Below are 12269 nucleotides of genomic sequence, written 5' to 3'. Positions count from 1 at the left end.
TATAGTCTAGTCTATAGTCTAGTCTATAGTCTAGTCTATAGTCTAGTCTATAGTCTAGTCTATAGTCTAGTCTATAGTCTAGTCTATAGTCTAGTCTATAGTCTAGTCTCTAGTCTATAGTCTAGTCTATAGTCTAGTCTATAGTCTAGTCTATAGTCTAGTCTATAGTCTAGTCTATAGTCTAGTCTATAGTCTAGTCTATAGTCTAGTCTATAGTCTAGTCTATAGTCTAGTCTATAGTCTAGTCTATAGTCTAGTCTATAGTCTAGTCTATAGTCTAGTCTATAGTCTAGTCTATAGTCTAGTCTATAGTCTAGTCTATAGTCTAGTCTATAGTCTAGTCTATAGTCTAGTCTATAGTCTAGTCTATAGTCTAGTCTATAGTCTAGTCTATAGTCTAGTCTATAGTCTAGTCTATAGTCTAGTCTATAGTCTAGTCTATAGTCTAGTCTATAGTCTAGTCTATAGTCTAGTCTATAGTCTAGTCTATAGTCTAGTCTATAGTCTAGTCTATAGTCTAGTCTATAGTCTAGTCTATAGTCTAGTCTATAGTCTAGTCTATTGTCTAGTCTATAGTCTAGTCTATAGACTAGTCTATAGTCTAGTCTAGTCTATATTCTAGTCTATAGACTAGTCTATAGTCTAGTCTATAGTCTAGTCTATAGACTAGTCTATAGTCTAGTCTATAGTCTAGTCTATAGTCTAGTCTATAGTCTAGTCTATAGTCTAGTCTATAGTCTAGTCTATAGTCTAGTCTATAGTCTAGTCTATAGTCTAGTCTATAGTCTAGTCTATAGTCTAGTCTATAGTCTAGTCTATAGTCTAGTCTATAGTCTAGTCTATAGTCTAGTCTATAGTCTAGTCTATAGTCTAGTCTATAGTCTAGTCTATAGTCTAGTCTATAGTCTAGTCTATAGTCTAGTCTAGTCTAGTCTATAGTCTAGTCTATAGTCTAGTCTATAGTCTTAGTCTAGTAGTCTATAGTCTAGTCTAGTCTAGTCTAGTCTAATTAGTCTAGTCTATAGTCTAGTCTATAGTCTAGTCTAGTCTAGTCTATAGTCTAGTCTATAGTCTAGTCTATAGTCTAGTCTATAGTCTAGTCTATAGTTAGTCTATAGTCTAGTCTATAGTCCTAGTCTATAGTCTAAGTCTATAGTCTAGTCTATAGTCTAGTCTATAGTCCTAGTCTATAGTCTAGTCTATAGTCTAGTCTATAGTCTAGTCTATAGTCTAGTCTATAGTCTAGTCTATAGTCTAGTCTATAGTCTAGTCTATAGTCTAGTCTATAGTCTAGTCTATAGTCTAGTCTATAGTCTAGTCTATAGTCTAGTCTATAGTCTAGTCTATAGTCTAGTCTATAGTCTAGTCTATAGTCTAGTCTATAGTCTAGTCTATAGTCATAGTCTATATCTAGTCTATAGTCTAGTCTATAGTCTAGTCTATAGTCTAGTCTATAGTCTAGTCTATAGTCTAGTCTATAGTCTAGTCTATAGTCTAGTATATAGCCTAGTCTATAGTCTAGTCTATAGTCTAGTCTATAGTCTAGTCTATAGTCTAGTCTATAGTCTAGTCTATAGTCTAGTCTATAGTCTAGTCTATAGTCTAGTCTATAGTCTAGTCTATAGTCTAGTCTATAGTCTAGTCTATAGACTAGTCTATAGTCTAGTCTATAGTCTAGTCTATAGTCTAATCTATAGTCTAGTCTATAGTCTAGTCTATAGTCTAGTCTATAGTCTAGTCTATAGTCTAGTCTATAGTCTAGTCTATAGTCTAGTCTATAGTCTAGTCTATAGTCTAGTCTATAGTCTAGTCTATAGTCTAGTCTATAGTCTAGTCTATAGTCTAGTCTATAGTCTAGTCTCTATAGTCTAGTCTATAGTCTAGTCTATAGTCTAGTCTATAGTCTAGTCTATAGTCTAGTCTATAGTCTAGTCTATAGTCTAGTCTATAGTCTAGTCTATAGTCTAGTCTATAGTCTAGTCTATAGTCTAGTCTAAAGTCTAGTCTATAGTCTGGTCTATAGTCTAGTCTATAGTCTAGTCTATAGTCTAGTCTATAGTCTAGTCTATAGTCTAGTCTATAGTCTAGTCTATAGTCTAGTCTATAGTCTAGTCTATAGTCTAGTCTATAGTCTAGTCTATAGTCTAGTCTATAGTCTAGTCTATAGTCTAGTCTAGTCTAGTCTATAGTCTAGTCTATAGTCTAGTATATAGCCTAGTCTATAGTCTAGTCTATAGTCTAGTCTATAGTCTAGTCTGTAGTACAGTTTGTAGTATAGTCTATACTCTAGTCTATACTCTGGTCAATAGTCTGGTCTATGGTCTAGTATATTGTCTAGTTCTAATCTGTGATCAGTAGACTATTCTTTGCGAAATTCCCTCCTACTTATGTTAATAGCAGTGTCGATATGTATAAATTTAACCATGATAATAAATGATGAAATTAGAAAGTAGCAGCAATTTCCCTAGAGGTAATTACACGACGTCCAAAAATTGAAGTGTCATATGCATTAAAAGCTTGAAAATCATTTGTAAAGTACAATATTCATTAACTCTCACACTCACTCTAAATACATTTACTTCTGAAATAAAACATTTTATATGATCACTTAGTAAACATTTAAAATTTTGCCATCATCATGTCAAAGATCATTCTCCATTCAACTGAATTATCCAAAATTTTATATATAAAAGAACATTTTATTCAAGTGCGTCTTATTAGTAAAGTTTAAAATGTTCAGTTCATTAAAAGATTTTGATAAAAATGTTTGTTCAGTTAATTGTGTTATAACTGTACTATGTTTACTATTAGTTTATAGTGCAAAGAAAAAGTTCTCCGAATATCGTTCTATGAGACAACATGGTCTACCCATAGTTTATGGTCTACCGTTTTTGGGAATTTTATATCAATTTGTGCCGATCCAGAGTAAGTTTTTTTGATTTTAATGTCAGCAAGTATTTTATTTCTTCTAACTTCTCTAGAATTTTTATATGTACTTGGTTCCTATTTCGACAAGTTAAAGTCTTGGTCCTATTTAACATGGTTTGCCAATGTGCCTTTAATTATAACAACCGATACTGATATCATTAAACATATTCTAAACTCTGATGTCTTCCTTAATAAATCTGGTGTTATTTATGATACAATGAATGAAGCTATGCCTGATGGTATTATCACCAGTAAATGTAAGTCGATGGAGTTTTAACCTAAGTTTATAATTTACTTTCATAGTTTACTTTTTATAGATTTCAAATGGAAACATAATCGTAAATTAATGAATCCATCATTTGCTCCCCAAATTATACAACAGTTTATACCTAGTTTTAATAAATACTCGAAACGTATTTCTAAATATTTCGAGTCTTTGAGGGTCGGAGAGGAACATGCAATATTTGGTCACATAAAACAGGAAATTTTAGAAATGGCTGTGGGTAAGTGTGATTTTGAAAGCATTGATGGCCATCCATGTGTCCGTGAATGGCTTATATTCAGAGTATTTATAGGTCTTAATTTTGAAGATAACTTTTCAGAATTTGACATATTCACCAATGGCCTTCAGAATAGCTTTCAAATTTTATCTACAGCTTAATTATAACGTATTCGAAATATACTCATCATCAAAAAAGATGGGCTTTATAACACAGAGAAATGTTGTTCATAGACCCTCGGAAATAACAGTATATTCAAGGTCGATATTTGATTCTACGACGATCTGGACATGTCTGACTGTTTGTGTGTTTAAAGCACAATAAAACCCTCATGGAAGTTAAGATTTATTTGATATAGATTATGGGAAATATCGGTCCTCGTTATCACCGATATCACAAATGAACCCCCGAGATATAGTTTAAACAGTCTTAAATAGTTGATAATGCTGTAATTGTATCGAAATTTGGCGCAAATGTCTGTTTGTCCGGTATATAGCTAAAGTTCACACAAATGATAAGATTTGTTTGATGTTGTATATGAGATATATCGGTCACGATATCACCTAGCGGAATACAATTTAAAAAGTCTTAAATATGTTGATAATGCAGTAATTATGTTAAAATTTAACTTAAATTAGTTTTATGTCACTGGAAATTATATTGTAAAGTATGGGGGACATCACACAATCTTGGATTCTAGACCCATATAAGGTCCCTTTCAAAAAATGGCTGTAATATTCATAACTGGATTAATAATACTAAAACAGCAATGATATTTATAGGCTATAACGGCATAAGCTAGTTTTATAAAAACCAAAAGACTTCTAAATATGTAGTTTCATGAGGATCGGTCCATTATAGACCCCCCACTTAACCTTTTCTTAAAGTCAGTTTATTGCAAATAAATCGTTCAAAAACCATGATGTCAAGATAAAATTCGACAAAACGACTTGTTTTAAGAAATATCAAAATTAACATAGATATATGATAAACATCGATAATTAAACCGAAAGAATCGACCCATATATTCATATATAGGGCCCCTTTAAGAAATTTACTTTGAATTTGGAATACCTGATTTGATGTTGGGATTCGACATAGGGAAATATTATAGTCTTGTCTTAATTATGTCGCATTTAAATTTGATCAAGTCATACACATAGGAACTTAAGATTTCTTCTGTACTTTAGGCAACACCATGGGCTCGGTACTGGCGGAAGGTGAAAACGTTAATGGAAATATGGCAAATAATTTTAATAAGTACGAATTAATATAACTTCATTAAAATATCATTATTTAAGAAAACAATTCCTTTATAAATCCTAGATTATTGGGGAAAATGGTCGTTGGCACAACATTATCTTTTGTAAAACTTTCATTTCTAATAAGAACATCTACATATTATCAAATCATCGATAATTTAAAAGGCTATATGAAAAATGTAAGTAAAATAATATTAAAACTGGAACCGTTTTCGATTCTTAATTCAATTTCAGTTAATTAAGCGTAAAATGGGCTCTACAATTAAAAATGAGGATAAATACTTTTTAGATCGTGCTATAAAATATCAACAGCAAAAAATATTTGCTATAGATGATGTGATAACCGAAACCTATACCATGATTATTGGGGTAAGTTCTTTATTAATCGATTCAAAACTTTATTTTCTTTTAATGCCCCCTTAAAGTCTTTTGAAACCGTTTCTACCACCTTATACTCTATTATTATAATGTTGGCCATGCACAAAGATGTTCAGCAGAAACTTTATCAGGAAGTATTTGAAATTATGGCAGATTCTAAGAATATAGATTATAAAGACTTGGATCAAATGGCCTATCTAAATATGGTTATCGATGAAACTTTACGCTTAATGCCTCCTATACCTTTAATAGGTCGTGAATCTTTGGAAAGTTGCCACTTAACCGATGCTATTAAACTGCCTAAAGGTTTTCAAATCTTAATTTCTATCTTTCATTTACATCGACGTCAAGATCTTTGGGGTGCTAAAGCTGATCTATTTAATCCCGACAATTTCTTACCGGAAAATATAGAGAAACGTCATCCTTATGCTTATATACCCTTTTCAAAGGGGGTGCGTAATTGTATAGGTAAGGATCTATTTGTCTTTCTTTTATATATTTTAATAATTTTTCTTAATTTTTAGGTTGGCGTTATGCTCTTATAGCTTTAAAAGTTTTGGTTTTAAATCTGGTTAGAGATTTTGAATTTAGCACCGACTTTCCGTATGATGAACTGATATTTATCAATCAAGTGAGCTTGCGTTTTCTCAATGAACCGAAAATACAATTTATAAAGAGAAATGTTAGCGCGGAATAGAGAATGAAAATGGCTGATGATGGAATTATTTTTAGAAAATAATCACTTATCGACGTATATGAGTAAAGAAAAATATAAATAAATAAAAAACTATTTAATATAAAAAAGGCCCTTAGTTCTATATCAAACTGAATACTAATGATTTAGGTTGAAGGAGGTGAAATACTGTTTGAAGTATACTTCAAACAGCATTTCACCTCTATAGTTTCCCGAAATATGACAAATCGAAAACTTAAGAATTTGTATGAGAACCCTTAATTGTTACTTCTTGATTTGTTTTCTATTATTTAGAACTCTATTGAAACTTAATTCCTCTTCTGAGAAAGCAATCGTTATGGTGGTATCTTCAATAAATGTTTTAAATTCTACTTTTGTTTAAATCTGCACTTTCAGCATAATGAACTAAAGATGTTTACATTTTTTTCATCAGTCTTAATATATATTATCGTATTGTCTGCATTCTTGAATGCTGATATTATTGTAAGATGATTCTCTTTAATTTTTTGCTTGTTCTATTTTGCGAAAAACAAGAGCGAAAAAGTATAGGCGGTGGTACAATATTGCAGATCTGGGCAGTTATGAGTTAGTTCTAAAGTAATTTATCAAAAATCGATATTAATACAATACCTATAATCATTACACTGGATTTTGTAAGGCACGCTCTATGGGTGCTTGAGTCAATTCAGAGACTCAAGTATACTTTCTAAAGAACTGAGAAGCCATGAACCCAAATCTGATGTAAAAAACAACAATTTTAGCCATATTTGAGACGCGATAAGAGCGCGAATATAACTTATTAAATATCTCTTAAAGAAGTAAGAATATATCGGAGAGGTTAAACCTTTTTAAAAAGTCGAGAGATTGGATTTAAATGAAGGTATCTAAGTAATGCTGAAATATCTCAAATATAGCCAAGGACCGGGATTTCTTAAACTTTAGGTCACGTTATCTAAAAATATATATATGATTAAGATTTAAGAATTGTTCCATGATTGATTAAATATTTTAATTCGTTTCGTCAATTGTTGAAATAAAATTTATTTCGTTGTTAATTTATTATTTTTACATAATTTTTTGGCATAAGCTTATTTTTGTATTAAAAAATTAACATTAAGGAAAAAAGAACATATAAATTACAAATAATTTATATTAAATACTAATAAAATAATAATAAGGAATCAAAGCTTTTAAAAAAATCATAAAATAAATATTAGTTATCGTAGGTTCCAATGTAGGCATTACAATTGGGGCAATAATGATTGGCACTTTGGCAGGAATCCATACAGTAGGGTACACAAACGCAAGGCCAGCAACTGAAAATAAAAGGGAATTTTTGAAGTTATTAGTTTATGAAAATTAAAATAAAATAAAATAAATTAAAAGAACTAACTAACTAACTAACTAACTAACTAACTAACTAACTAACTAACTAACTAACTAACTAACTAACTAACTAACTAACTAACTAACTAACTAACTAACTAACTAACTAACTAACTAACTAACTAACTAACTAACTAACTAACTAACTAACTAACTAACTAACTAACTAACTAACTAACTAACTAACTAACTAACTAAATAACTAACTAACTAACTAACTAACTAACTAACTAACTAACTAACTAACTACTAAATAACTAACTAACTAACTAACTACCTACCTACCTACCTACCTAACTAACTAATGTAGGGTATAAGCATTACATTTATAGTTGGAGGTCTTCGAATTGCCTATCTGATTAATTATAATTACATTAAAAACAGACTTTGTAAACTGTTGTATATTTTCTTGCAATATAATTAATTAAATTTCTATAGAATTGTTGTTTGTTTATAAAAAAATTAAAGTAAATAAATTGAGTCATCATCATTGTTTTTCAGTTCAATTTTAAACACTCATAGACAGTTCACACTTAACATTTACATTCGTCAGTGTTAAACAGTGACGTCAAACCTTTCGGTTGCTGGGTGCTTTTAATTTTCTTTCTTGTCAAATAGACTTTAAAAGGGGGATTCACTTTGATTAAGTATCAGTATTTATAGAAGATTTAAAAGATTTTTCAGTATTTACTTGTTGTTTATTTTAAGCATTTTGATTTAAATTCTTGATTAATTAGTTTTATAGAACCTAGAGTAAAAAGGGTCTAATAAGAAGCTAGTCTTATAGTTGGTTGCTAAGGAAAATGGATAATGGTATCCGAAGTATTGAAAAGAAATTGGAAATAGAAATTTTGAAATATTTTGTCATCCATTTATTTTATGTTTAGTTTCTTAAAACGTTGGCCCTCCTAGTCATTTAAAGTGTAATGATATGTAATTGTCTGGGCGTTTATCATGAGTTACAAAAACAACAACTTCTTATGTGTTATTGTGAAATAACAACAATAACAAATTAATAATAATGATGTTAAATAAATAAAAACAAGACGCATACGACCGGACGGAATACCTTCAATTGTATACATATTATCATGTGTCGATTTATCTAAATATTTTATTTAAACATGTACGTCACTAAGCAATATCTAAAGTACTCTTTTTATACCCTACGTCACTAAAGATGAGGGGTATTATGTACCCAGAAATAATGGGTGTTATAAATCATAATTTGACCAATGATGAAGGCTTTTGGTGTTGTCATACTAAGGTTCCCTGGGTTTTGTGCTTTATAAGTGAAAAATTAATTTACATTTGGCTCTAGCCCACTTGTATGTGGTCCCACTCAGAAGTTATTCTTAAGTTTATAAAGATAAATACTGGTATCGGATTGAAATCAGCACAAATACTACTATCGGATTGAAATCAGCACAAATAAGTTTTATACCTAAGTATCTCTTCGAAATTGATCCATATTGGACCTCTATAAACGCACCTTTAGAAAATCATATGAATAAAACGCTTTAAAATATCGCTATTAGAATGAAATCTCATATACATGATTTTTTACAGGAAAATCATTGTTCTATCGTTCCAGAATTAACACGATCCTATATGCCTATAGTGAGCCTGTTCTAAAAGCAAGTCAAAATGCCATATATGTACATACCTATTTTGTATATAGTATATAGATCTTGTAACAGCAAAGTATAATAAATGAGGAAATTTGTATACAAAAGTTCCGTGAGAATCGGTCCAATCTGAATCAAAAAAACATTATCTGATGATTAGTTCCCTTTAAAAATGGCTGACTATCGAGCCATGTCTGCCCGTCGCCTTATTGCCAGCACTCTAGTGTTCAGGTGGGAGCTATAGGTCTAATATTTTACAGAAACTTTCTTTATAAATAAAATTTGCCTGGTTGTCTGGTATTAAAGATGGACTACTTCAGACAATGATTAGTCCTCCCGGAACTTAATTTAAAAAATCGTAAATATGTATATGTTTAAGGCTAATCTCTTTCTCAGTGATTCCTCCTTAAAGCTCCTCATCTAAAAAATTTCGCAATTTCGATAAAAAAACAAATATTTTATGTTTTAACCGATTTTAGGAAATTTATTTTGTGCATGAGGTTTCTGAAAAACGTGTTTTCGTAAATAATACATTATTGGCTTTAGTGATAGGGCCAACATTTGACTATATTGTATACGATAAAATATATATATGAAATATTTTCTTTGAATCAATAACCAATTTCATTTTAGCAATGAAATAGTTTCACAGAGAAGTCGAAAAACAAATTCATATAATCAATGAAATATTCTTCATTATTACAATGAAGGGCTGCGTTAGCTGGTAAACAATAAAAAATTTCATTAATTAAATGATAAAAATTATATTCATGGGCTTTTTTCTTAGTTTAATAATTCCCGAAAACATCGTTATGTAAAGATCTAATTCCATATAATGGACCAACTTCCGAAGTTTTGCTTATGAAAATATAATCTTACTTTTTGTTCTTAAATTTGAAAATGCATTTTAAGTAGTAATGATATGCCACCCCACTGTGGAAGTTTGTAACTTTTATCAAACCCACTGTGCAAAAGCAAAAAGGTATTTCAACACCGTTTTATGGTTTGATTATAATTATCATTTTTTTTTTTAGATTTCTAATAACAAAATATTATACTTTTTCTGTGTTAAGTGCTTCAAGTATTTTATGATATTTACTTTTTGGCTGGTGTTGGTTGTTGTTGCTATTCGTTCGTAAATTTGGAAGCTAAATAACAAGTGACACCGAGTTATATCTTATCGCTAAGTTATAACTCTATTTATACTAAAAATGTTCATACCCTCCAAAGAGTTACTAATTTTGTCACTCAGTTTGTAAGGGAAATGAAGAAATATAGGTCGTAGACTAAGAAAAGTATATAAGTAAGTTGAACTTAGTTATGACAAACCGATAGGGACTCAAGCGAAGTAATTAGAGCGGCAATTTCTCAAAAATACTGTTCGTTTGAAATGTTTGGTTAAGAAAAGCAAACATTCTTAGACGATTTTGCAATGCTAATGAAAAGAGACTTAGAAAGCTCAAATTTTACACCGATATCTACTGTATCAAAAAATTACAAGAATATTTTGAACCCGCCAAAAGTCATAAAATATTAATTAACATTTAAAGACCTTAAACTAAAGAGACAAAATTTAGAAGAGAAATCGGAGACCATTCGCTGCAGGGTAGATACGATTCGTACAGTTGTATACAAATTTCATATCTGATTTCATATAAACTTATGTTTTTTTTAAGAACTAATTAAATTTCCCGGAATTGTTTATCACTTCACTAAATCTATATAGAATCATTATAGAACTACTCACATAAACAGACATAAAACCAGGGCCCAGCAATGTGTTCTTGAATTGGCAGTATGTTTGACAGTTGTTAAAATTTCAGCATGACATGATGGACACTGGATATGTGTAGGTCCATTACCAATGGCCACTAGATTTGGTCGTGTTGTTGTCTGTATGATAACAGTAGATTGCTGTGGTAGCGGTTGTGGCTGTGGCATAGGTGGATATAAGGGTTGTTGTGGCTGACCGGGCTGGTAGACCTGAGCTGGTGTAAAACCGGGTGGTGAATATGGTGGCGGTTGTGATTTATCCATAATAATAGTTTAGTTCACTTTTTTGTAACTTAAATTTTAAAATTTCCACAATTTTTCTTTTAAATCGTTCGTTCGTTTCAAACTTTATTTCGAACCCGTTTAGCTCTATGCGTATTGAGTAATACTTTAAGACTAAATACCGTTTTATTAAACTACTTTAGTGTTATATTAAATAAATATTAAAGAAAATAATAATAAAAAACTGAATATATAAATTTAAGTGTACGTTTGTACACTGAACGACCGAACGTGTTATCAAACGAGAGTCAGTCTAGTAATGAGTACTATTTAGTTTATATTTTCTTCTTATTAAAAAAGTGTGTCAGTGTATTGTATGTATTTGTGTTTGTCTTTTTTATAGATAAATGTGAGTGTTGCCACGCCATTGAACATTTTCCAATTCTCAAGTAGCTTGAAAGTGCAATAATCTGAAAGTGAAGAGAACTGATGCAGAACTAGTTCTATAACTAGTACTTTGAATCGATTGGACGGGACAATAAATGCTTTAGTAGCGCTGAATCGGAATATAGCCTCAAAATGTATCAATCACATCAGATTTTCGAGATGTCGTGTTATGAAGTTTGAAAAACCCCTTGTTGAGGACGTGTTGTTGAGTTCAGTCCTGACTTTTGACCTCATGGGATTGGCAGGGGTGCGAATTTCTCAACTTTCCCCATTTTATAAACCAAGGAAATTAAATAAAAACATACATATAATTCCATTATCTATGGAATATATTCAATTCCACTTTTTTATAATATAAATATTAATGGATTTTTCAGTATGGCAGCTCTTCCTTTCAAATAAAAATGAAAAAATACTCAAATTCAACATATTAGATAAGTTTTTATCTTATCTCCCATTATCAGTACTAACAGATTTTAATAGATAAACAAAAAAAAAAATCCACAAAAATATCTAAAAATAAAAGGGGATTAACAATTTGAAATTGTATAGTTTTTAAAATAATCACTATTAAGTTTTTTTACTCAATCAATTATATGTTTGGCTATAAATTTAAAACTTTAAGCATAGCCTGCCTAAAAGTAGTATTCATCAAATCCATACATATGTATGTATTGTATATATGGTCCATATTCATATAATCTTTTTAAGCTGGGCATACATATTATTCATAAATTAGTGAAGTACTATGGACTTAAGTGTCATAATTTATCTTTTAGTGTAAAAAATTAGAGCGGCCAATAATCTTATGCTGCTATTCATAGACTAAGAGATGCATCCAATATCTGTTCCGAAAATTTGTAATTTTTTTTAACAAGTAACAATATGTAATTATAGAGCATTTACAGGTAATTTCTGTTAACCTTTAGTTCTAGCAAAAGACCTATTACCAACTCAAATTATGAGTCATTTGTACGTGGCAATGCTCTCGGTTCATACGAAAATATTTATAACAAATAAAATAATAAATATGTTTTATCATTGAAGTACA

At 30.3% G+C, this 12269-nt stretch overlaps 2 protein-coding genes across 2 annotated transcripts; one reads left to right on the top strand and one right to left on the bottom strand.

Moving 5' to 3' along the window:
- Positions 1-2732: 2732 nt before the first annotated feature.
- On the top strand, positions 2733-5827 carry LOC119611074 (probable cytochrome P450 313a4). Its single transcript, XM_037966530.1, has 8 exons — positions 2733-2925; positions 2982-3185; positions 3246-3431; positions 4619-4688; positions 4755-4869; positions 4925-5059; positions 5116-5536; positions 5593-5827. The coding sequence occupies exons 1-8, from the start codon at positions 2733-2735 to the stop codon at positions 5763-5765; spliced, it is 1497 nt and encodes a 498-aa protein (XP_037822458.1). The 3' UTR covers positions 5766-5827.
- A 947-nt stretch (positions 5828-6774) lies between these two features.
- On the bottom strand, positions 6775-11005 carry LOC119611075 (lipopolysaccharide-induced tumor necrosis factor-alpha factor homolog). The gene is made up of 2 exons (XM_037966532.1): positions 10524-11005; positions 6775-7078 (listed from the first exon to the last, which is right to left on the bottom strand). Exons 1-2 carry the CDS (start codon positions 10811-10813, stop codon positions 6976-6978), a joined length of 393 nt encoding a protein of 130 aa, XP_037822460.1. The 5' UTR covers positions 10814-11005; the 3' UTR covers positions 6775-6975.
- Between the last annotated feature and the right edge of the window lie 1264 nt (positions 11006-12269).

This window comes from Lucilia sericata, unplaced genomic scaffold, assembly GCF_015586225.1.
Source record: "Lucilia sericata isolate MDLA Ls3-8-SP2 unplaced genomic scaffold, ASM1558622v1 Contig001354F_arrow, whole genome shotgun sequence".
Lineage (NCBI taxonomy): Eukaryota > Metazoa > Arthropoda > Insecta > Diptera > Calliphoridae > Lucilia > Lucilia sericata.
This window is presented reverse-complemented; position numbering and strand designations above follow the sequence as displayed.

Coding starts and splice junctions, on each gene's coding strand:
- LOC119611074 (XM_037966530.1), top strand. CDS start 2,733: ATGTTCAGTTCATTAAAAGATTTTGATAAAAATGTTTGTTCAGTTAAT. Junction 2,926..2,981: donor TCAATTTGTGCCGATCCAGA/GTAAGTTTTTTT, acceptor TAACTTCTCTAG/AATTTTTATATGTACTTGGT. Junction 3,432..4,618: donor AATTTTAGAAATGGCTGTGG/GTAAGTGTGATT, acceptor TCTGTACTTTAG/GCAACACCATGGGCTCGGTA.
- LOC119611075 (XM_037966532.1), bottom strand. CDS start 10,813: ATGGATAAATCACAACCGCCACCATATTCACCACCCGGTTTTACACCA. Junction 7,079..10,523: donor CTGGTTTTATGTCTGTTTAT/GTGAGTAGTTCT, acceptor TTTTATTTTCAG/TTGCTGGCCTTGCGTTTGTG.